This window comes from Scyliorhinus torazame, chromosome 1 (genome assembly GCF_047496885.1).
Source record: "Scyliorhinus torazame isolate Kashiwa2021f chromosome 1, sScyTor2.1, whole genome shotgun sequence".
NCBI classification, from domain to species: Eukaryota; Metazoa; Chordata; class Chondrichthyes; order Carcharhiniformes; family Scyliorhinidae; genus Scyliorhinus; species Scyliorhinus torazame.
Genome location: NC_092707.1, coordinates 391,250,157 through 391,275,232, shown reverse-complemented (window position 1 = coordinate 391,275,232; position 25,076 = coordinate 391,250,157). Strand labels below are relative to the sequence as shown.

At 45.9% G+C, this 25,076-nt stretch overlaps 1 protein-coding gene across 3 annotated transcripts in view; it reads right to left on the bottom strand.

Annotated features, from left to right (window-relative positions):
- The window catches only part of LOC140427589 (FERM domain-containing protein 6-like), a 105,533-nt gene that overhangs the window by 27,066 nt on the left and 53,391 nt on the right, over window positions 1-25,076 (bottom strand). For all 3 annotated transcript variants that reach the window (XM_072513015.1, XM_072513021.1, XM_072513016.1), the window contains exons 3-6: window positions 18,404-18,494; window positions 13,875-13,954; window positions 8,756-8,832; window positions 7,660-7,846 (exon numbers count right to left, since the gene is read on the bottom strand). In XM_072513015.1, the coding sequence (XP_072369116.1) occupies window positions 7,660-7,846; window positions 8,756-8,832; window positions 13,875-13,954; window positions 18,404-18,494 (435 nt within the window). The remainder of the gene's footprint in view (window positions 1-7,659; window positions 7,847-8,755; window positions 8,833-13,874; window positions 13,955-18,403; window positions 18,495-25,076) is intronic.

Sequence of the window (25,076 nt, the reverse complement as noted above, 5' to 3'; positions counted from 1 at the left end):
CTAACAAGACTACGATGACATTCTGCTAATGGATAAATTAAAAGCTACACAAAAGCATCATTTTAGCTTAAATATGTTTCCTCATGGTGTAACAGGACCAAGGCCCAAAAATATCTGGACAACTTTAAAGACGGAGTCCAACTCTAGGACAGGGTCTTCTGATTTTGAAGCTCAATGGGGTGGGAGCCCCCAGAGGAGGCAAAGTACAAAATGAACTGAAACCTGCACCAGTTCCAGAGCAGATTCCCTCCAGTTGAAACAGCGGAGTACAAATACCTCCGATGCAGCACCCACAGGTAAAAAAGGATGTATGATGCATTGAGCACCTTAGCTGTAATCAGACTCATAAATAATAATCTTTATTATTGTCACGCTGCTATGAAGTTACTATGGAAATCCCCTAGTCGCCACACTCCGGCGCCTGTTCAGGTACACAGAGGGAGAATTCCGAATGTCCAATTCACCTAATAAGCACGTCTTTCAGGACTTGTGGGAGGAAACCGGAGCACCCGGAGGAGAACGTGCAGACTCCGCACAGACAGTGACCCAAGCTGGGAATCGAACCTGGGTCCCTGGCGCTGTGACGCAACAGTGCTAACTCCTGTGCTCCCTTGTGGAATGCAATTCCATGGCAGTGTAAAAGCGGTCACTAAAAGGTCCTCGTTGTAGGGCAAAGGGAGGGCCATCTGCTGGATCTTCTGTGTATTTCTTAAGCTCAGAATTGAATTAAACCTGGAAAAATTACAGGTGCTCTCCAATACATGGGCACAATTCTCCCAAAAAATAACTGTCATTTTGGGCGAGTTCGGAAGGGTGCGGGGTGTTACCCGCCAGCTTTTTGGGTGCGATCCCGACCTGGATTCACCCACACTTGTCATTTTTTGGAGGTTTGGTGATTTTCCCCCCGATCTAACCCACACTTAGAAATTGTTTCAGCAGTGGAGAGCTGAACTCGCCAGTGGCTCCTGAGAGATCGGGGCGCCATTTTGAAAGGGTTCCCCAAACGCGGAGCTTGAGCATCCCCCACACCCCGCGCAGACCCGGCATTATCCTCCACTCCCAAGTGAGGACACCCGCTATGGGGTCGCTGAACCCCACCTCTTTCGCGCACCCCCCCACCTTCATTTATGATGCCCCTCCCTAACCACCCTTCACCCTCCCTTTCATGGGCATGGTCCCCCTCAGGCTCTGGCCCATGCCAAGCTGGCACCTGGCACTTCCAACCTGGCACCCTGGTAGCATCAGGTTGGCCCTGCCACAGCACCAGGGTCCGACCTTGCCCCCTCCCCAACACCTGGCGGCTAAGTGGCATGCAAGACCCCCAGATGGCCATCATACTGGTCTTCGCTGATGGAGACCAGTACTAATTGGCACCCGATTGAGGCCTCGCCAGTGCAGCTGGTGACTGCCTGGCACCAGCACAATGTAACCCAAAACAGACTGTGCATATTTAAATGAGCCATTAAACATGATTATTGGATCACCCCCAGTGAGGGAGTGATCCAGACCGCGGTGGGCACCGCAATTCGAATGACTCGCGTGCGGTTTTGCATCCGGCACAACGCCAGATTTGGACCTCTCCAGTGATGCCGGTCCGGGCACATCGTGGTGGGAAAATCACGCCTCATATTTCCAAGTTTCATGTCAGCTGCCAGCTTTGAAATTATACCGTTTACCCAAGTCCAGGTCATTAAGGTGTATATCAAAGGTATATATCAAAAGACATCTTTTTTGATATATTTGATATATAGACACAACCGACAGAATACCCTTCGTCGTCCAGTACTTTCCCGGAGCGAAGAAACTACGACATCTTCTTCACAGCCTTCAACACGTCATCGATGAAGATGAACATCGTGCCAAGGTCATCCGCACACCCCCACTACTTGCCTTCAAACAACCGCGCAACCTCAAACGAACCATTGTTTGCAGCAAACTACCCAGTCTTCAGAACAGTGACCACGACACCACACAACCCTGTCATGGCAATCTCTGCAAGACGTGCCAGATCATCGACATGGATACCACTATTACACGTGAGAACATCACCCACCAGGTACGCGGTACATACTCGTGCGACTCAGCCAACGTTGTCTACCTCATACGCTGCAGGAAAGGATGTCCCGAAGCGTGGTACATTGGCGAGACCATGCAGACACTGCGGCAACGAATGAACGGACATCGTGCGACAATCGCCAGGCAGGAATGTTCCCTTCCAGTCGGGGAACACTTCAGCAGTCAAGGGCATTCAGCCTTTGATCTCCGGGTAAGCGTTCTCCAAGGCGGCCTTCAGGACGCGCGACAACGCAGAATCGCCAAGCAGAAGCTTATAGCCAAGTTCCGCACACATGAGTGCGGCCTCAACCGGGACCTGGGATTCATGTCGCATTACATTCATCCCCCACCATCTGGCCTGCAAAATCCTACCAACTGTCCTGGCTTGTCACAATTCACACCTCTTTAACCTGGGGTTACCCCATTTCTGGATCTGTAAGGATTTAATCACCTGCTAATGCTCGCATTCCAAGCATTGTCTGGCATCTTTGAATCTGTCTGTATATATATGTTTCTGGAACATACCTCTTCATTCACCCGAGGAAGGAGCAGCGCTCCGAAAGCTAGTGACATTGAAACAAACCTGTTGGACTTTAACCTGGTGTTGTAAAACTTCTTACTATATATCAAAAGAGCAGTGGTGTTAATACTGACCACTAGGGGACATTACTGTACACTTCCCTCCTGACAAGGGAATAAAAACTGTTCACCATTATTCTCTGCCTTCAGTTCACCCAATCATAAAAATCACAGAATTTACAGTGCATAAGGTGGCCATTCAGCCATTCAAGTCTGCACCTGCCCTTGGAAAGAGCACCTGACTCAAGCCCTCCTTAAGGGGGTTAGGGGGAGAAGGCAGGAGAATGGGGATGAGAAAATATCAGCCATGACTGCATGGCGGAGCAGACTCGATGGGCTGAGTGGCCTAATTCTGTTCCTCTGTCTTATGGTCCTTGGATCTTTATGTGCTACTTTGTCAAACATCTTTTGAAAATTGCAGGAGTACTCCCTGTTTATTTCCTTTCTTCTTATTTCTTTATCATCATAGAATATCATAGAATTTACAGTGCAGAAGGAGGCCATTCGGCCCATCGAGTCTGCACTGGCTCTTGGAAAGAGCACCCTACCCAAGGTCGACACCTCCACCTTATCCCTATAACCCTTTATGTTGGTTTTATTGATTTGGTTGAGGTGTGCCTTTGGGCAGGGGACTCAGTTGGAGCGGTCTGCTCGTCAGGACACTGTGTTCCTGTAATAACCTGCACGGGACATACGGTGTGGGGATGATTGTTTTCCCCGTGGTCCTTGAGGAACACAAGCTCTCCCGCTAGGGGCAGGGTAGTTTACCCGAGCTTGGATAAAAGGCCAGCCAGTCTGGAATCGACTGACAGGAGAGAGTACCTGGTGAAGTTCTACCAGTACTCATGTATATAATTGTTGCAAAACAAATGTTGGTTACATTTTGCTTACTTTGGACTCCCCGTGCCTTATTAAAGTTCCCAGGTTTTGTTTTTGGACGGGGAGAGGCCAGACCCCTCCGCACCGAGTGGATCTTAGGAACCAGGTTTGGAGGGAGTCGGATCAATTGGTTAAGTGGCAACTGGTGGGTTGGCCAGGGACAATGTTCTGACAACAGTCAGAAGTGTTTACACCTTGGAAGTGAAAGGGAAGGTCTCTCTCTTCTGCTTGCTGAAGTGAAAGAACTGCTGCATTGTTCTGAAAGCAGTGAGTGCCCGGCACATCCTTTGCTATGAACCTGAAATGATGCGGAGTCGGCAGAGAAGGTAAACAACCTTGCCAGAGAAAACCATCTCAAGCCTAGAAGGAAGAAGTATCAAAACTAAAGCCAGAACTTCAGAAAGACATTGACTGGAAGTCATCGCTGTGCATCAGAGATCCTGATCCTTTTTATTGTTATTAATATTTTCTTTCTCTTTCCACCAAGCTGTCCCGTCTGTTGTTTGGCAGTGTGTGTATAGGCAGTAGGGGTAGTTAGGAAGGAGGGGTGATTTTCTGTCCGTTAAACTTTTTTTAAAGTTGCTTGCGTTCTAGTTACAAACCTGCCTGCAGTCTATTGGGTTCAGCCAAGGACCTCGGGTATTTTAAATAAAATCTAATTTCAACTCTGTTGCGACTCCAGGTAAAGTGCGGCTGGAATTGACTGCACACTAGCCCAGGGTGTCGTGACAAAATCCATGACAAACATCGTTTGAAAGTTCATATACACAACGTCAACCACACTATCTTCATCAGCCCTTCCCACTACTACATTAAGGAACTTGATTGAAGTTAGTCAAGCATGTCTTCTATAAATCTGTACTGATTCCCATTTATCCATCTATATTTTTTCCAAAAGCCATATAATGTTCTCCTGGACTTATCATCTCTATAAGGATGGGTTTGGGTGGGATTGTTTCTTTATATATTGTTGGGGTTTTCCTGTTTGTATGGTGAAAATGAAGAAAATTTGTTGAATAAAAATATATATATTTTAAAAGGTAGTCTTGTTTATTGCTGGAGAATGTCACTAGGACTCAAACAGTACATACCACTAATTGCCTGCACTTAAACTGCATCTGAGCAAAGCAATCCCACTTTTAGAAGGGGAGTGAAAACAGGTTTGTGAGGACGTGCTTTTGTTTTATTGTTCTACCTGATTTCAACGGAATGCGAAAGGCAAATGCCAAATAGTCACATCTTTTGCTGACTCATGAACAGGTTTGAAAGCAACTTGTTTTCGGACTGATATTTTGTTGGTCGACTTTTTCAAAGCATGATTAATTCCTAGCTTATTCTTTACATTTTTTGAATAAATCCGCATCCGATAAAATGAAACCCATCAGTTATACCTTCAGAAAACAAGAGTTCACATGAGAATATTAAAAATTTGCCTCTGCAACACTTGGCCCATGAAAGGGACACATGCTCCACTTCCCCAACAGTCAAGGTACCGTTGCTCCTCCGCTCACCGGTCCAAAGAGAAAATAAAGAGGTTTTCTGACCCTTGCCCATCTTAGCCTCAGCACCTGCTCTCGCCCCCAACGTTCTTTCTATTCTTAACCACTCACTGTTGCCACTGCTCCCAGGTATTAGCTTCAAACATGAATCCAAGCTGCTCTTCCGTTGGATCTTGTCACCACTCCTACAATCATTCTCCTGTCTCATCAAATATCAGTCAGCATCTCTCCAATTCCCCCCCTCCAAGTGAAGGTCAGAACAAGTACCGCCTTATAAAAAGATCTGGGTTAGTTGAGGCAGAGTTGGGGTGTTGCCTGGCAGGTTTCAGGCTGGGTGGTGTCCATCATGTTTTTAGTTGGTCATCAGGCCAGACTGAAGACTCAGCTTCTCACCACTGTCCCACTGACACATTCTGTCATATCTGGGGGAGGTCGGATTTTTATAAGCCCTTGGGAAAAGATTTAACATATGTCACGGTTCCGGTTTAAGGCAAAACAACCTGTTATATTCAGCATTTCTCTAGTTTCATTACATTTTCCATGTCGGAAGTACTTGGCAGAATCTTTTTCAATAAGTGCCATTATTATCCGTGCATTAGTGAATCGGCAGAAATTCTCTTCCGTTTACATGGCAGGCAGGATATGAATCAGAATTCTCTTGTTCCATTGACATGTGTCATTGAGGCAAAATGCTTTGTACAATTTGAAAAATGTGACATTATGCAACATTATGAGGCCTTTAGCATCATAAAAGCCTATGGTGAAGGAGGTGGTGTCTAAATTGACCATCAATATAAGGTCGTCACTAAAAATCGAATGCGGGTTCAGAAAAAGACTTCTTTAACCAAAGACTGGTAAGAATTTGGAACTTACTCCCACAGGGATGTAGTTCAGGTAATGGTAGAGGTACATTGAAGGGAAAGCTAGAGAAGTACATGAGGAAGAGAACAGCAGGTTATCCTGATACAGTTAAATGAATGGAGCATAAACACTGGACAGGTTGGGCCAAATGGACTGTTTCTGAGCTGTAAATTCTATGTTATTCGATGTAGTAATAAGGGGCGAAATTCTCCGGAAACGGCGCGATGTCCGCCGACTGGCGCCCAAAACGGCGCCAATCAGACGGGCATCGCACTGCCCCAAAGGTGCGGAATGCTCCGCATCTTTGGGGGCCGAGCTCCAACATTGAGGGGCTAGGTCGACACCGGAGGAATTTCTGCCCCGCCAGCTGGCGGAAACGGTCTTTGTTGCCCCGCCAGCTGGCGCAGAAATGACATCTCCGGGCGGCGCATGCGCGGGAGCGTCAGCGGCCGCTGACAGTTTCCCACGCATGCGCAGTGGAGGGAGTCTCTTCCACCTCCGCCATGGTGGAGACTGTGGTGGAGGCAGAAGGGAAAGAGTGCCCCCATGGCACAGGCCCGCCCGCGCTGGGCCCTGGCAGTGCCAACCTGGCACCCAGGCACCTCAGCACTGCCATCTTGGAATTGCCAGTCTGGCTCCCAAGCAGTGGCACCGGGCATCCTGGCAGTGCTTGAGCGGCACTGCCAGAGCACCAGACTGGCGGTGCCAAGATGCCCACAAGCCAGGGGGAGTCCCAGGGTACTATCCTGCCCTGTCTTCAACCATCCAGGGGACTCTAATAGAGAAGTTAGAAGCAGGGAGGTTGTTTCTACTGGTGGGTGAAACTAGAACTAGGGGGCAGAGCCTCAAAATAAGGGGGAGCAGATTTAGGACTGGGTTGAGGAAGAACATCTTCATCCAAAGAGTTCTGAATCTGTGGAATTCCCTGCCTAGTGAAGCAGTTGAGGCCACCTCGTTAAATGTTTTTAAGGCAAAGGTAGACAGATTTCTGAACAGTAAAGTAATTAAGAGTTACGGTGAGCAGGCGGATAAGTGGAGCCGAGTCCACAAAAAGTTCGGCCATGATCTTACTGAATGGCGGAGCAGGCTCGGGGGGCCAAATGGCCTACTCCTGCTGCTAGTTCTTATGTTCTAATGGCCTGTGAGACCCCCGAGGTGCCATCATGCCTGGTCCACATTTGTAGAAACCAAAACTAAACAGCACCCAGTCAAGGCCTTGCAGGTGAGAGGGCGTAATCCAGATCACGCTGGGCCCAGCGCGTTGGGTGACTCGCGATCGGCCCGCACGAAGCCCGATTTGGGGCTCTCCTGGGACTCACCCGTTGTGCCTGGCTCTGCGTCGGCCCAATGCAGTGGCTGAACCACGCCCAAGATTGAGGAACAAATGGAAAACCTGATTGAGGAGTTTAGGGCAAGGGGGTTGGCAGTGAGGAGAGGATATGGCTTGAAACATAATCTACAAACCCAGTCAGCAAGCAACATTATCTATAAGCTGAGTCAGAAGACAACAGTTTATAAGCTACTAGGCCCTGGTGTGTATTTTATATTATCTCCGCTATTAGACGCTTTACTCACAATAAATAGGCAATAAAATACTGCATCCTCCAAATGCCAACTGTGCAAACATCTAGTTTACTTTGAAACTTGGGGGGGGGAAAAGCCCCAATATGCGTATCTCAAACAATTTTTCAAAATATCTATTAACATGTTAAAAATGTTGCAACTGCACAGACAAGACCTGAAATGAATGAATTGAAGCAAACAAAACCAAATAAGTGATTCTTACCCATTGAGGGAAATAATGCGGAGGCTCAAAATATTTTCCAACGTGTACGTGTTTTTTGTAATTTCCCAAGTCAGCCTGCAATGCATACGCTGCAAGCAGAAAATAGACTTCCTCTTTGCTTGTGCACCTCGAACTTAAAACTTGTTCTTTTAGCTGGCAATAGTAGAAATGCCTTGCCTTCTTGTCACTGCAGGGATATGGAGAATTCCACAAGTGTTAGGAAAGAAAAACTGCTGCTGATGTAAGTAATATGTGTTCTGTTGTATTTCACACGGTATCGCAACCTGGCTCATGAAAGCAGTGTTGATCTGAGCCTTGCAGAACACGAAGATTCTAGAAAGCCAGACAACGCTGCACTGCGAAAACTGATCCCAGTTAGAACGGTGAAAATATAGGTCAGAGGGTAGAGAGGAAAATCAGTTGGAGATATCCAAATGCAATAGCAGCTGAACAGTATAGAAGCCTTGAAATTATCTTCATTTACAACAGCAAGCTGGTGGTAAAGTAAAGTGCAACATCATTGGCCTGGGCTTTCCCGGTCGTTCCCGTTGGCAGGATCCCGCCGTGGGTTCGAACAACGGGAAACCCCATTGACAGCAGCGGCGGGGCTGGAAGATCCCACTGCAGAACAATGTCAGGAGGACTTCTCCACCACAAAACATGTCGCCGAGGGAAAGGGAGGGGGCAGAATATCCAGCCCGGTGTTCAATTCATAGGCACTACTTTGTTTGGAAATCAGGCACTACTTTGTTTGGAAATCAGGCACTAATTTGTTTGGAAATCAGAACTTAGCAGTGGGCAAGGGAATCCGTTTCAGTGCAGGCGTGACTTCTATTTTTCTCTCCGAATTATTTTACCTCCACCTTACTTATTTTGAAGATAAGCAAACAGAAGCAGCACAATGTTGACAGTCAGATGGTAAATGTAGGTTTATTATTACCAACCTCCCTTATTTTCGTATCAGATTAAATTATTCAGCAATTTTATTCTTTTTTTTTTTCACAAAGTTTGACCCATGGAAAGTGTATGGAAATGGTTACTGAATAGATATGCTTACTTCATTTTTACATTCAACTACTGAACAGGAACTCTGTACCTTATTACTTTTCCATTTTCAACATAGTACTGCACCCTTAAGCAAACGACGAATGGAGCGCCGAACATTTCATTATTCTGTTAAGAAAGGAAAAGGCGATGAAATAAGCAGATGGCATCATTAGAACACAACTATAGCCGGGTTTCTGCGGGCTCCCAGCCGCGGGTTTCTCGGTGTCACGCTGTTTGTTGGCGGCGGGATTCCCCACTCCCACCGCTTGTCAATGGGATTTCCCATTGAAGCCACCCCACACGCCAAGAAATCCATGGGCAGGGGTGCGCTCCCAGTGGGAAAAGGGAATCCCATCGGCCAGAGAATTCCAGCCTACATATTTCTGCCAAGATTAAACTCCAATTTTAGCCTAACCGCATGGGAGGGAATGTTGCAAGTTCATTTTGCACAGCTACCCGACGTACCTGCCACTGACTTCAGTTTATATCTCTAGTTCTAAATTCCTGGTTTGATTTGAAGTAACCTTCTCCATTACAAACTTACGACTCTCATTTATATTAGTGCCTCTACCATTAGCAAAACATCCCAAAGTGCATCACAATGCGGCGGGGGGGGGGGGGGATCAGCAGTAGGAGGAAAGTGGTCAAAGTGCTTTTGAAGTTGTTGGTTTTCAAACTGGACTGTAGATTACCCAAATTAATTGAACATAATACGCTTACAGTCTTAGAGCAGACAGAGGAGATTTTCATCCCATTAATCCACATTGTGGGTCGGTTAGCTCAGTTGGCTAGATGACTAGAATCTGATGCAGAATGATGCCAACCACAAGGATTCAATCCCCACACTGGATTTGCCCCACATGTGCAGAGTGATGCTTCTCGTCGCCTCTCAGCCTTTTGGCTCAGATCAAGCATCAGTTCAAGCCCACGATGAGGTGCAATGCCTTTTCTTGTCAGCTTGGATCTGGTATGTCTCTCTTGTGGAGACATGAATTGGCTTCAGTTTGAATTTGGATTGTTTTTTTGGAGCAAGCAATGAGATGGATTGAGGGTTTGCCCCATCCACTCATTGGCTTTGTAACTTTAAGGATGGGCTAAAAAAAAATGTTTTTATTTAAATAAAAAGTGATGGCTCTCAAGCTATATATAAAACTTATTGTCTCTCTCTAATGGAGAGAGATAGCTAGGGTCCTTTGTCTACTATGGCTAATTACTGTTTGCACACATGTTCCACATTTAAAAAAGATTAAGATTTCACCTATTATGCCACTAATTTCTCACTAGCGGAGGTGTTTGAGTACACACTGTGGTGATATACATCACTGTAAGTACACAAAGGGTTAATGTACATACACTACACCTAGCTAGACACTAGAGGGAACACCAGAGACATGACACACAGACAGTCAACCAATAGGTCAGTAAGATAGGACACGACCAATGGGCAGTCACGATACACATACAGAGGTGACACTACCACAGGAGGGCATATAAAAGGACCACCCCATATAAAAGGACACATCACACATGCTCAGTCTCTTTCCAGTGGAGACTCTCAGTGAGTACAGACGCAGGGTTGATTGAACATCACACCCACCACGTGGATTGTAGCAGACTGGTTCATCAGTCTGAGTAGCGAGAGCAGGATTAACAGTAGGGTCGAATCCAAGTAGGAGAATCATTAACAGAAATAAATGTGTTAAAACTATCTCTAAATCTGAACTTTCCTTTGTTAGAATGCACATCAAGGAAGCAGCTTATGCTACGTCAAGAGCATAACAAAACATGGTACCAGTGAGTAACTGTTTAAATCCATATAGTTACAACTCAGCAAACAGTGACAACCAGCAAGATGATCGTGATTCCGGTTCCACAGAGGCTCAGGTGCCACGGCAATCCCAGTGCAAACTGGCGTGCATTCAGGCAAAGGTTTGAGATCTTCCTGGTAGCAGCCGACCTACACGATGTGACCGATGCTGAAAAGACAGAGCATCTGCTCACCATTGCGGGTGCCAGAGCAGAAGAAATCTTCAAAACATTCAAGTTCTCCAAAGAGCAAAACAGGAGCGACTTCCAGGCAGTCCTGGACCAATTCAAACAATACTGCGGGGAAAACACAAACAAACCAAGAGAAAACGGCAAGAGGCGCCAATACTCACCACGGGGCCGAGGTACCAGAGAAACGAACGACAATTTTGATCGGTGGCCATCTTGGAAAAGGTACCGCACATGCGCAGTTGAGAGAAATGCGCAAAGTCAAGGAACAGCGATCTGCGCATGCGCAATCCATTCCTACGCTCTACGTCACGCTCAGAGGCCCCTGGACCACGCCCACTTAAAGGGGAAATGTCCCAAAACAAGGAACAAATTTTTTAAAGCCTCAAAACCAGATTTTTTCACCTGGAACGACAGCACAATGCCTGAACTTCGACCAGTAGCTGAAAGTAACCTCCGCAGAACCCTGCAACAAGCAGTTATTACCACCCAAAGAGATGATACAGTCCTTGAAGACGATGACTCAGACCCTGAATTCGTCTTTGGACATCGCGAGCCCAATGCCAGCTACGACACAAAAGGTGATGATATGGTCCTAGAAGACTACGACTCAGAGGCGATGATTTCATCATTGGAGATGGCGACTCCAGTACCAAATCCGAACCGCAACGAGATGTGTTCTACAGTGAAGAATCCGACACAGACGCGGATGTGTTCTTCGGATTTGAGGATCTTCAGCCCAGCATATATGACATCCTGACTCTGGAGTGCAGGATTATACTGCGGCCTGACACCATGAGACAGAGAGCGGTACAACCCCACAGAGATCAGCCTGCTGCCACACAGAGAGTGGTCCATGCACCACGAAGGGTCCCAGCCTCCACAGAGAAAGCGATGAAAGACTCTACAGCGAGACAACTGCACGTCTCCACACAAGTGACTCCAGTGACACAAGCCTCCACAGCGAGCTCGTGGACAGCCTCTATGACAGAAGCAACGCAAGACTCCGAAGCGCAGTCCTTGCATGCGCAAGACCATGAGGGTCTAGCAACCTCCTCTGAGCAACCAGCAGCAAACGATGCAAGTCTACACGCTCCAGTGAACAAGAAAAGACTCTGACAGTCTACCACGCTCAAGTGTACAGCAAGCAGACTATGAAAATGAAAATCGCTTATTGTCACAAGTCGACTTCAATGAAGTTACTGTGAAAAGTCCCTAGTCGCCACATTACGGCGCCTGTTCGGGAAGGCTGGTACGGGAATTGATCCGTGCTGCTGGCCTGCTTTAAAAGCCAGCGATTTAGCCCAGTGTGCTAAACCAGCCCCCCAGTCCACCCTGAAAGCCAGGTTGACAGTCCACCCAGATTATTTGAGCCACCAGAAGACGACTCTGACAGTCTACCACGCTCAAGTGAACGACAAGAAGACACTGAGGCTCTACCCACAGTATGTGAGAAAAGTGATGACGGCATCCCACTTCCCATACAAGATGTGTAACATGACAGACCCCAGCTAGAATGTACAGAGGCACTTGACAATCACAGTGAGACGACTGGTGACTCCGGTGACATTACTTCAAACCTCATTCGCTCGAACCTCTCCACCAGCAAATGCATTCCTGAATGTTTTGACTCCGGACGTCGAGCATCAAGAAACCTCAGAAGATTCAAGTGACACTGAAATGACTCCGGACGGGGAGCAGGAAGAAACCTCAGCTGACTCAAGTGAACCTGCAATGACACCGGATGGGGAGCGTCAAGACACCAAAGCTGATTCACGTAAGCCGGACATGACTCCAGACGGGGAGCGCCGCAAACTCAGTGACGGCACACTCATGGAAACAGCAGATGCCACAAAGGACGCTGACATGAGTAACTGTGTGAAGGACTCGTATTATCCACAGAGTGTGGTCCTTGAGCGCAGCAAACACAACAACAAAACCAACCAACAACAACATCAAAGACAATAGCAAGAAGCGTACCAGAGGCAACAATGTCGACAACAAGCACGACAAAAACAACACCAATGAAACTATGACTGGTACAACTCTGCCAGTGCGGGACACTGTTACTGCTCAGCTCAGTACAATGACATGCCATGGCAGGACGATGCATCTTACCACTTCACGTTTGCTGCACTACCAACAGGCAACCTAGCTTTCAGGACAGATGCCATCAAGAATTACCACCACAAGCATCGAAAGAAAAAAAAAAAAAAAAAAAGAGTCCAAATCAAACAACGAAGTGATGTGACCACTTCTTGGTTCCTTCAGCACAGGGACACTGATGGTGTTTACAATGCAATGCCACCATCAATATCACCAACTCACCAACCAAACAAGAAAGCCACTCGGCCATAATAATTAATGAACTTTGGACTCATGCATATGATTTGGACTTATTGTTTAATGATCACGGTTATCATAACTTGTACAGAGTATCACTTATCTATCTTTTTTTGTTCAATTTTCTTTAACACTGTACAGAAAATATGTAACACGAAAAAGGGGGGGGGGGAGATGTGGTGATATACATCACTGTAAGTACACAAAGGGTTAATGTACACTAGGTGTACGCTACACCTAGCTAGACACTAGAGGGAGCACCAGAGACATGACACACAGACAGTCAACCAATAGGTCAGTAAGATAGGACACGACCAATGGGCAGTCACGATACACATACAGAGGTGACACTACCACAGGAGGGCATTACACCAACCCATATAAAAGGACACATCACACATGCTCAGTCTCTTTCCAGTGGAGACTCTGAGTGCAGACGCAGGGTTGATTGAACATCACACCCACCACGTGGATTGTAGCAGACTGGTTAGTCAGTCTGAGTAGCTATAGCAGGATTAACAGGAGAGTCGAATCCAAGTAGGAGAATCGTTAACAGTAATAAACGTGTTAAAGCTGTCTCCAAGTCTGAACCTTCCTTTGTCAGAGTGCACATCAAGGAAGCAGCTTATGCTACGTCAAGAGCAGAACAAAACACGCACTATTTCAGTTGCAAAATAAAAACACAAAATCCAAAAATATTTGTTGTTCTATAATCAGCAAAATGCAGGAACTCGAAGTGGGTTATCCGAAAGACCCAAAAGGTTACAGTTACTGCATTTGTATTCCAACATCATCCACTGTATTTTCCTTTCATAATAAATAAAACTTACTTTGCTAATTTCCTTCTTCCATTCCTTGGGAAAATACTTAGTGAGCTTCTGTTCCAAGTCTATGAAAATATGTTCATTGTCTAAAAATATAAAAATAACATTTCAATTATGCTCCGAGAGAGTGATTGAAAGAAGGGCAGCCAGCCCATCCCAAGCTGTAGTGTGGCTTAACATTTTGTTGTTAAACAAGAAACAGAGAACATTTCATAAATAACAGGCTTTCCAAAACGCCCGATAATCTGGCTCAGCATTCATGCCTCCTGCAACCGAATATTCTTGAGTCTGACCCGCGTGCGATGAATGGACTTCTCAACTAAGGGCTGTTGGCAACTGAATACTGTTAAAGGTAGTAGTGGAGAGAAAGAAAACCCTTAACCCTTCTCTGTTACTCAAGATGTTCTTCTCATTTAATCCCAGTTTACAAGCTTTTTAAATCCCTTACTCAATCCTCCTGCTCAGTAGGTTTGAAAGCCTTCTTCTTAATCCTAACAGTTCTATTTTGTACTCAACTACATCTGTCTCGATTACCCTTACTCATGGTTGGCTACGCTCAGCAACTGTTCCTTAAATACTTAATTGTCTACAATAGATTCATATAGCATAAAAAATACTTCTATTTTAAAATGTAACGATTACATGTCACTCTATTTGCATACTCTCTTGAGTTCCACTGATTTTAGAAATTTCTAGATCCTAAATCCTCCTTTTTACAAATAACGCATCCAGGAACCACTCTGGTATTTCGCGATTAAATTATAAGCCGTCTCTAGCACTCCTCAGACAGGCGTTCATCTCATTTTCTTTTCCCAGTGACAGTCTAGGTAATCATAAATGCTCCACAATTAACATTCTGGTCTTGCAACAGGCTTCCTTTCCAGAATATTTTGCAGCACGTCCCGTGCCCTGCTTCTATTTACTAGCCTTGAGCACCATCTGTCAACAAGAGATCCTCTTATGCCTAATCTTCCTGGTGACAGTTTTTCAATTGGTTACCCTATAGCCCGAGGCAGATACATAATTTTTTTAATAAAACAGTCAAAATTGGAAAGCACTGTCACAGGCAAACACAGAGAAACGCAGAATTAAGCATACTTCCAATTTGAACACCGATGCACAGAACCCTTCCCACTCACTTCAAATTATTCAGAATTCCAGATTCCACTAACAACCTAAAATGCATCAATTTATAATAATAATAATCTTTATTATTGTCACAAGTAGGCTTACATTAACACTGCAATGAAGTTACTGTGAAAATCCCCTAGTCGCCACATTCTGGCCCCTGTTCGGGTACACTGAGGGAGAATTCAGAATGTTCAATTCACCTAACAAGCATGCCTTTCGGGACTTGTGGGAGGAAACTGGAGCACCCGGAGGAAACCCACGCAGATACGGGGAGAACGTGCAGACTCCGCACAGACAGTGACCCAAGCCGGGAATCAAACCTGGGACCCTGGAGCTGTGAAGCAATTGTGCTATCCACAATGCTACTGTGCTGCCCTTTGATCCAGACAGAGCAACAATTTTCAATTATCCGCACATCAATTTACAAGTTGTGTAACACACATGCCAGTCATTCACAGAACATTTTATGACAAGGCAAAATTTGCACAATTACAAATTTTAATTTTGACTAATTTAACTTGTCAAATAATTCAAAAGAAGCAATCTTAACATAGTTTGTGATCAGTGCATAGAACCTTTCAGCAATTTGCTTCCCTCTGAATTTAACTCTTCTTCAGACGTAAACTCGCTGAAAGACTGACAAATGTGAGCAGGCAAATGCCAATTAATCGAGTGTGAATCTCTCATTTACCATTAATACTGAACAAGAAGCCAGACTTAAACATATTTTAAATCCATCTCTCAGTTGTCAAAAGTCACATCACGCTCCCTGTACCACCCCGCCTCCAGCTGTTACTGTAAATATTTAACAGATTAATTGGTAGCGTGATTGGCATGTTTTGCGATTGATACATGGAAAGTTTAAATTTATTAAAGCAGCTGATCCACAGAACAAGCAAGGTCCCAGGTTTGATTTCTGATCTGTACCAAGTTAGCAGATTTCGTTCCAGCTATTAGAGGCTGGAACCAGCCTCATTATGTGCTGGAGCAAGGGAACAGGAGAAACAAAAACAAAAACAAAAAATCAGCCAGTGTGCCTGATCCCAATCGCCATCTACTGATCTTCACTGTAAAAGGGAGAGGACAATTGTATCACCCAAGGTTGGGATTAGGCTAGTCTCCGATGGCCCGGTGATTGAATGCTTGGGCTGGTGCAGAAAGGGCGGCCCTTCGACTGGGACACTAAAAGGATATCAAAGCTGATTGAGCTCTCCCCTGCAAAGGGTTATCTATCACCTTCAGGAGGCAGATAATTGAAACTGGAGGGGGTGGGGGGCCACTATCTTAAAGCAGCTTGATCTATGACTCTTCATCTCCCCTGATTAAAGGAATTCCATCTACATTCCAGACTTAATGAACATATCACTGGGCTTCATACTTGTGGTGAATTGTTACATGGATAAAAATAACTTGTTTTGATAATTGCTGTTCATTCAATTTAGCTTTTAAATGCTAAAAATTTTAATGGCTATAAATTGCAGATTTGGTAACATTGTCATTAAGTACTCCCTGATAGACTGATACTTTGCAACCCTGCTTCCCTAATGCAATAAGATTCTGTATACAAAATGTTGTGTTTTTATTTCCCCAGAGTCGTCTCCCTTCGCCTGATGCAATAAATACTGCATTCCCAAAAGGGGGATGTTTGGTTATAACTTGCCTGGTTAAGGCAGCAAGAAGCTGTGTCCTGCTATACACCTGATAGCCAGGTGGTGAAGGGAGAGTCCAAAGCCACAGTCTTTACTTGGAATATATTTATTCACAGAGTAAAACATTACAGGTATGTATGTATCTCTCTGCTGCCACTCACCACTTATGTCAGTAGGTTCCTCTTTATATGTGCTCAAGTAATTATCCAATCAATGCCCTACTTAACTTCAATTGATACAATTACCTAGAGAGATCCCAAGGACACTCCCTGGTTCGTACCCAGTGTGGAAAGGGGCGGGGAATGTGGAGGACCTCCTTGTGAGCCTGCTCCTGGGCCTGGCGAAACTTGCCATTAACAGGTCCAGGCAGTGGGCGACTGAGGGAATCGTCCTGTTGGACTGTCGGCCCCTCTTCTGGGGCTTTGTTCACAGCCGGATGTTCCTGGAGCAGGAGCACGCTGTGTTCATGGGCACCATCGGGGCCTTCCGTGCCCAGTGGGCACTTCATGCTCCCCAGAAGAACATACTAGATCCAAGCTGTAAGCATTGCACCTGATCTCACGCTTAATCTTAGCCAAAAGGCCGAGAATGGTGGTTTCACCCCTGGTTGTGTCACTTGTTCTGGAGTCTACCATCTAGAGGAAATAGGTTTTCTCCATCTACACTAATAAATCCTTTAGTCATCTTAAACTACTCAATTAGATCACCCCTTAACAATGCTCAAAAAGAATACAATCCCTACGATACGCAACCTGGTCATTATAATCTAAACCAAGTTTCATTAGAACATACAGTGCAGAAGGAGGCCATTCAGCCCATCGAGTCTGCACCAACCCACTTAAGCCCTCACTTCCACCCTATCTCCGTAACCCGATAACCCCTCCTAACCTTTTTTGACACTAAGGGCAATTTATCATGGCCAATCCACCTAACCTGCACATCTTTGGACTGTGGGAGGAAACCAGAGCACCCGGAGGAAATCCACGCAGACATGGGGAGAACGGCAGACTCCGCAGACAGTGACCCAGCAGGGAATTGAATCTGGGACTCTGGCTCTGTGAACCAACTGTGCTATCCACTTGTGCTACCGTGCTTCTAGTGAATCTACACTGCTCCCTGTCCAAATCTAGTATATCCTTCCTGAAGTGCATGCCCAGACTGAATTCAGTACTCCGGATGCCATGCAGAGCATTATACAATACTTTAGAAATGACTTGTGGCCACCAAGCACTTGCTTGTCAGAAGTATTTGATGATTGCATCTTATCCCAATCTGGTGGTGAGGCGTATTAACATGAAATTGTTAACCCTTTGTCTCTTTTACAATATACATATTGTTACAGATACGATAGTGACGTTTAAGGGGCATCTTGACAAATACATGAATAGGATGGGAATAGAGGGATATGAACAAGGTTTGAGGTTAGACGGGCAGGTTTGGAGGGCTGAAGGGCCTGTTCCTGTGCTGTACCTTTCCTTGTCCTTTGAATTTGGATGTGATATTAAGGTTGCATTAGCCTGAATGGGATGTCTTGGAGACGGATTATTTAATTTTATTCTTAATAAGTAAAGCCCCATAGAAAAATAAATCATTAGATTAATCGTAGACATTAGAGATAAATCAAGCAACAGTGTTACCACAAATGATCAAAATAAAACAAGGGTTTGGCAAGAATCATCTCTTAGCCAATCCATTTACTGGAGGTCATCTTATTTCCTCACAAAAAATAGTTTAAAATATTGAATCCCAGCTTACTTTGTACCATACTCAGACCAAAGAAGTGACCATCCCTGATCTTCAACATATCGCAAACTTGGTCGTAAAGGTCCTGACCTGTAGCTTTTACCTGCAAATGAATAAAAATGTCAGAACAATAGCAGCACAGCACAAAGCATTTTAAACATGCAACATAGTCCGAATATCACGCTGCAGGAGGTACTCACAGCGAGTGAGTACCTCAGGGCTTTGTTCACGGCTGGGTATCCCTGGCTATGAACAAAACAGTGTAATTGCCCAGGAACTTGATAAACAGTGAAGGCAAAGTTAATAATGCACACCGCCAATCAGCAGTGCAAATCCGGAGCAATCCCGGCCACTACCAGAGTTTCTGCTTTCTGTGTCATTTAATCAACATTGCACTATTAGATTTGTTCAGAATTTTACTTGCACAAGATCAACTGTGAACTAAATGTAACATATCCGGCGAATTTTGCGATATTTTTTTCAAAGTGTTGTTCCCGTAGAGGAAACCGGAGAGAATCTCGCTGACGCCATTGTGGTGTTGGGTGCTCTGGTGCACAGATGAGCCAACACAGTTGTATGTGGTACAACTCTATTTTATTATAACTCTTATAATACAGTTCGTTCTGGATACTCTGCACGTGCTGTCTCCCTGAGTGTGTTTGGTAACAGATGTGTCCTGGTTCTCCTCTGCAGCTAATACTGACCACCGGGGGTCGTGTCTGTGCTTTTATATCTTTCTGTCATTGGTTGTGGTGTTGTGTGTTCTGATTTGTCTGTTGGTGTGTCTATCATGATGTGTGTGTTTGAATATCATGACAGCCATCAGCGGGAAAAGCCGCTGTATATTCAGCCTCTTTAACAACAATATTTTATTCCACGAGTTTCACACCTCACCTGTCTGCCCCCTGATTGGCTCACTCCACCATGATTTAATGGCTGCGATTAGTGGGGCTTACCATTTAAATGCCTCCCCAGCACTTGTTCGAAGTCCAATCTGGGGGGTGGGGGGGTGGGGGGGGGGGGGGGGGGGGGCCTGCTGCTGCTGCCAGAAAGGCTGTAGCACGTTTCACTGAGGGAGCCATCAGCAAGCTTCTGGATGGGGTCCCTCAATCGGGCAGACGTCCTGCCAGCAAGTTCGCCAGACCCGCCTGGGAGGCTGTGGCCGCAATTGAGAGAGCAAGCACACTCCAAAATAGGATGGGCCTCAGTATCGTAGAAAGAGTGAATGACCTTCTTCATGCGGCCAGGGTAAGTCAGCTTCTCACGTTTCATGCAGCACCCTTCAACATACCCCTCACACATCCATGGTAATCTCAGTCTCAGCCACCTCACAGGGTCACAACACTTGTCATGTCGACATTCCCCCCCTTCCCATTATCCACACAGTAGCTCCTCACATCCCTGCTCCCACTCGCCTCACATGCATGCCAGACATCATTACCACCTGAGCTGGCAAGACACCCACCTACACTCTTCCCATTTGTCTTATTGGAGGACAAACACGAGCACAACTTGTGAGAGCAGGCACAGCCAGCCAGAATGGCAGCAGAGCTCAAGACCCACACCCACTTCAAAAACGAGCCTTTGATCTTCCTGGTGAGGAGCATGGCTTTTCATAGAACTTACAGTGCAGAAGGAGGCCATTCAGCCCATCGAGTCTGCACCGGCTCTTGGAAAGAGCACCCTACCCAAGGTCCACACCTCCACCCTATCCCCATAACCCAGTAACCCCACCCAACACTAAGGGCAATTTAGCGTGGCCAATCCACCTAACCTGCACATCTTTAGACTGTGGGAGGAAACCGGAGCACCCGGAGGAAACCCACGCAGACACTGGGAGGATGTGCAGACTCCGCACAGACAGTGACCCAAGCCGGAATCGAACCTGGGACCCTGGAGCTGTGAAGCAATTGTACTATCCACAATGCTACCGTGCTGCAGGACCAGACCTGTGCAGAAGGTGAAGGGGCGTAAGGCACAAGTCAGAACCCTTAACACCATGGTGTGAGACTCACATGAGTGACCTTTTTCCTATCAGTGTTTTCCTGTCGCTCACTAATGTCATCTCCCTTCCATTGCAATCAGCCGACGAGCCCAGACCACAGGCCCGAGCAGCTCCAAGGGAGACATCCTGGAGACCAGCATTGAAGAGGTGTCACAACTGACATCTGCACCCTCCACCAACGCAGATTCCCGCACCTCAGTGGGAGTACATAATAGGCAGGCTCCTGGGTTACTCACTGGTGAAGATTCGCAACAGGTCGAGGTAGAAACGGCCCAGTGATCCGGCACTCCAAGGGATGCCGGAAGCAAGGACTCTGCTGAACCCCAGTCCGATAACATGTCCCTGGGTACGATCATCCCAGAGCTGCTGGAGCTATAAACGAAGAGCTACGAGCATCACGAATGGATGACAGCATCCCCACTCAGTCTGCAAGGCCAGCTGGAGGAGTCACATATCCGTCTGTCTGAGGAGATGGTGCCGTCACTCCGACGCAACAAAGCCAATGCAACGAGGGTGGCGTCCCCAGTGGAGACATTGGTGCAGAACGTGCACTCCATGACGAGAGCTGTCCACTCCACGATTTAGTTCATTACCTCATAGTCATCAGTGTCTCGCGACTCTTGCAGAATTTTGCCCCGCATTTGTCGCTGACAAATAATGTGGGCTCAAAATTCCGCCCATCATTTATAAAAGGACAGCAATTTGGCTAACTGTTCTGAACAGTAGAATTGGAGGATGAGGGCCATCAAGCTGAATCCTGTTTTATTTAAATTGTTTTTTTAGGAGTTACTGACTAACGTCAAGGGCTAGCAACAGATGAGGTGTTGAGAGTAACAATCTGCAGCCTTTAAGTGTCTTCAGACTTAACAGATTGCCATGGGAATGTCACTTTAAGAAATATTTGTCTGCTCAAGTGGCTGCAATGATGTCAGAGTGTGGGTGGAGCTGAGCTCTGGCTCTGCTTTTTAGTTTCGCTTTGAGGAAAAGTTTGAGTGTGTCTGTGTTTTTTGGTTTTGTCTTAGTGTTGTAGCTGAAGCCAGCCAAAGGAGGTGTAATTTTGATCTCTCTGCCATCTGAACACTATCTCTAGATCATTCAGAGTGATAACTGCTCTCAGTAGAGAATTTAAACCTGACGTGCTTCTGTAGAAAGGATTTTTGTCTTATGGATGTTGAAAGGAAAGTCTAAAGATTACTTAGTGTTGTATTCTTTGGGGGGTGTATTTGAATTGATGGGTGCAAAGATGTTCACTGTATGTTTTAAAAAGTTTAACTGAGTTCATAGAATAAACATTGTTTTGCTTTAAAAATTACTTTTAAATTTCTGTTGCACCACACCTGTAGAGTGGGCCATGTGCTCCCCATACCACAATCTAGTAAAAATCGTGGGTCAGGTGATCTCCATGATACACTTTGGGGTTCTCTAAACCCTGGCCCATAACAAGATTTATTCCTTCATGGGGATGTGGGCATCGCTGGCTAGGCCAGCATTTATTGTCCTCGAGAAGGTGGTGGTGAGCTGCTCTCGTAAACCGCTGTTGTCCATTTGGTGGAGCTACACCCACTATGGTGTTGGAAAGGGAGTTCCAAAATTTTGATCAAGCGACAGCAAAGGAAGAGTGATATGTTTCTACGCCAATTCTTTGAAGGAGTAACATGTGCTGTGGATAAAGGGGAACCGGTGAATGCACTGCACTTAGATTTCCAGAAGGCAGTTGATAAGTGGCCACACCAAGGGTTACTGTGGGTAACAAAAGCTTATGGAGCAGTGGGTGAGTATGGATAGATTCTCCTTGAAGGGAAGAAGGCCGAGAGGAGATTTGATAGAGATGCACAAAATCACAAAGTCAATAGAGAGAAACTGTTTTGGAAAGATTAGTTACGATTAGCCATCATTCGTTAACTACATAAATAAAATGTTTCCATTCAATATTTCTAAATAAAAAGCAATTAAGTACTTTTGATTCATACTTTTCTTTGCATAGGGCCTAGACTTTCAAACTCTTACGCTCAGAATGTGAGAGAGACATAAACCGGGATTTTCTGCCCCCCACCCCCACCCCGCCCAGTTTTCCTGTGGCAAGCCATTGCAAGCGGTGGGATTTTACCATCGCGCCAAAGTATATGGGCTTTTACGTGGCTCACCCACCCCGCCGCCAGGGAACCCACCAAGAAAGAGGGGTTGACTTCAGCAGGACTTGAAGATCCTACCAAATCCAGTTTCTGAAATCAGAATTTCTGTTTTTATAGAATTTTTTTTTATTTTTTAAAAACAGTGCAGAAGGAGGCCATTTGGCCCATCGAGTCTGCACCGGCTCTTGGAAAGAGCACCCTACCCAAGGTCAACACCTCCACCCTATCCCCATAACCAAGTAACCCCACCCAACACTAAGGGCAATTTTGGACACTTAAGGGCAATTTATCATGGCCAATCCACCTAACCTGCACATCTTTGGACTGAGGGGGGAAACCGGAGCACCCGGAGGAAACCCACGCACACACGAGGAGGATGTGCAGACTCCGCACACAGTGACCCAAGCCAGATTCGAACCTGGGACCCTGGAGCTATGAAGCATTTGTGCTATCCACAATGCTACCGTGCTGCCCTTTATTTCAGATTTCCAGCGTCCACAGTATTTTGCTTTTGTTTTACCGAAGGTGTCGAACTTCCAAATTATTTACTCTTTTACCTGTGCGGGAGAGAAAAACGGAGCCCACATGGGATGAAAAGGAGCGGCACAATGGCATAGTGGTTAGCGCTGCTGCCTCACAGCTCCAGTGTCCCGGTTCAATTCCGGCCTCGGGTGACTGTTCGTGTGGAGTTTGCACTTTCTCCCAGAGTCTGCGTGGTTTCCTCCGGCTGCTCCGGTTTCCTCCCACAGTCCACCCGGTTTCCTCCCACAGTCCAAAGATGTGCAGGTTAGGTGGATTGGCCATGCTAAATTGCCCCTTAGTGTCCAAAAAAGGTTATGTGGGGTTATTGGGTTACGGGGATAGGGTGGAGGTGTGGGCTTAAGTAGGGTGCTCTTTCCAAGGACCGGTGCAGACTCGATGGGCCGAAATGGCCCCCTTCTGCACTGTAAATTCTATGATTCTTTGAAAAGAGAGTCAGGGGCATAGGGAGCAGAGAGCTTACTTTAACCCTAATATCATTATTATTAATTGATTAGGGTCACTCTCTTCTTTCCATTGTATCCCTTTCCCAATCATCCCAACATCATAGATCATTCCACAATAGGAAGCGCAGGCGAGGAATCACTTTCCAGGTGTCTCCCACTCCTATTCTGTGAGTTAAAGTGATGTGGGTTTGAGCTGTTCCTTTTCTGCTGTGTGCAGCGAGCCTGACAAAACAAATGGGAGGAGAGTAGAGGTGGTGGGGCAGGCAGTGAGGTGGAGAGAGATAAAATAAATAATTCACTATATGTACAATAATTTGGAAAGCCCATGCCCAAACAGTGTGGTGCAGCATAGTTGTCTATCAGAATTATGCCAAGAAGGCCCAACCTAAGCCGTACTGGATTTATCCTGATTAGCACATCAAATGACTAAATGATTAACGATGGGTATTTTTGTAATTAGTGTCAACATCAAGCACTCCTCAATTAGTAACGCTCCCTCTGGCCCCTCCAACAACCTGCCCCATGCCAATATCCAAATAGTAAAGCCCTCCATAGTGCAGCATTGTGAATTGTCCCCTTATATCCTCTCTTTAAACTGAAGCTAAAGTGGCCTGGCTTTTAATTACTTCCCAAATATTAAGTACAGCTTTAACTGTCAACTAATTGACAACTTCAAAATGAATATTGTATTGTGTTTAAAGTACTCCCCAAAGTATCCTCCTTCATTCCCATAAAGAAAATAATTACATGTTGCCATCTCCAAAATACTGGTTTACTGGTTTCTGCCATTTCAGCTCTTCCTCCCTCCAGATTCGCTTCGGAAACACCAATTAATTCGACATGTCCACATTAACCCTGACCAACTTTTACAGATGCACCATAGAAAGCATCCTATCAGGCTGCATCACAGCCTGGTATGGCAACTGCTCGGCCCAGGACCGCAAGAAACTTCAGAGAGTCGTGAACACCTCCCAGTCCAGCACACGAACCTGCCTCCCATCCATTGACTCCATTTACACCTTTCGCTGCCTGGGGAAAGCGGGCAGCATGATCAAAGATCCCTCCCACCCGGCTTAGTCACTCTTCCAACTTCTTCCATCGGGCAGGAGATACAGAAGTCTGAGAACACGCACGAACAGACTCAAAAACAGCTTCTTCCCCACTGTCACCAGACTCCTAAATGACCCTCTTATGGACTGACCTCATTAACACTACACCCCTGTACGCTTCATCCGATGCCAGTGCTTTTGTAGTTACATTGTACATGCTGTGTTGCCCTATTTTGTATTTTCTTTTATTCCCTTTTCTTCCCATGTACTTAATGATCTGTTGAGCTGCTCGCAGAAAAATACTTTTCATTGTACCTCGGTACACGTGACAATAAACAAATCCAAACCAATCCAATATACATCCCATACTGTCTCCATTCATTTCCACAGCTGGGGAGTGGATTGGGTTTAGATTAGTCTGCGAACTAATCCAGAGTTCCCAAACCCTGATCAAAGAAAAAAGGACAAAGACAATTACAGCACAGGAACAGGCCCTTGGGCCCTCCAAGCCTG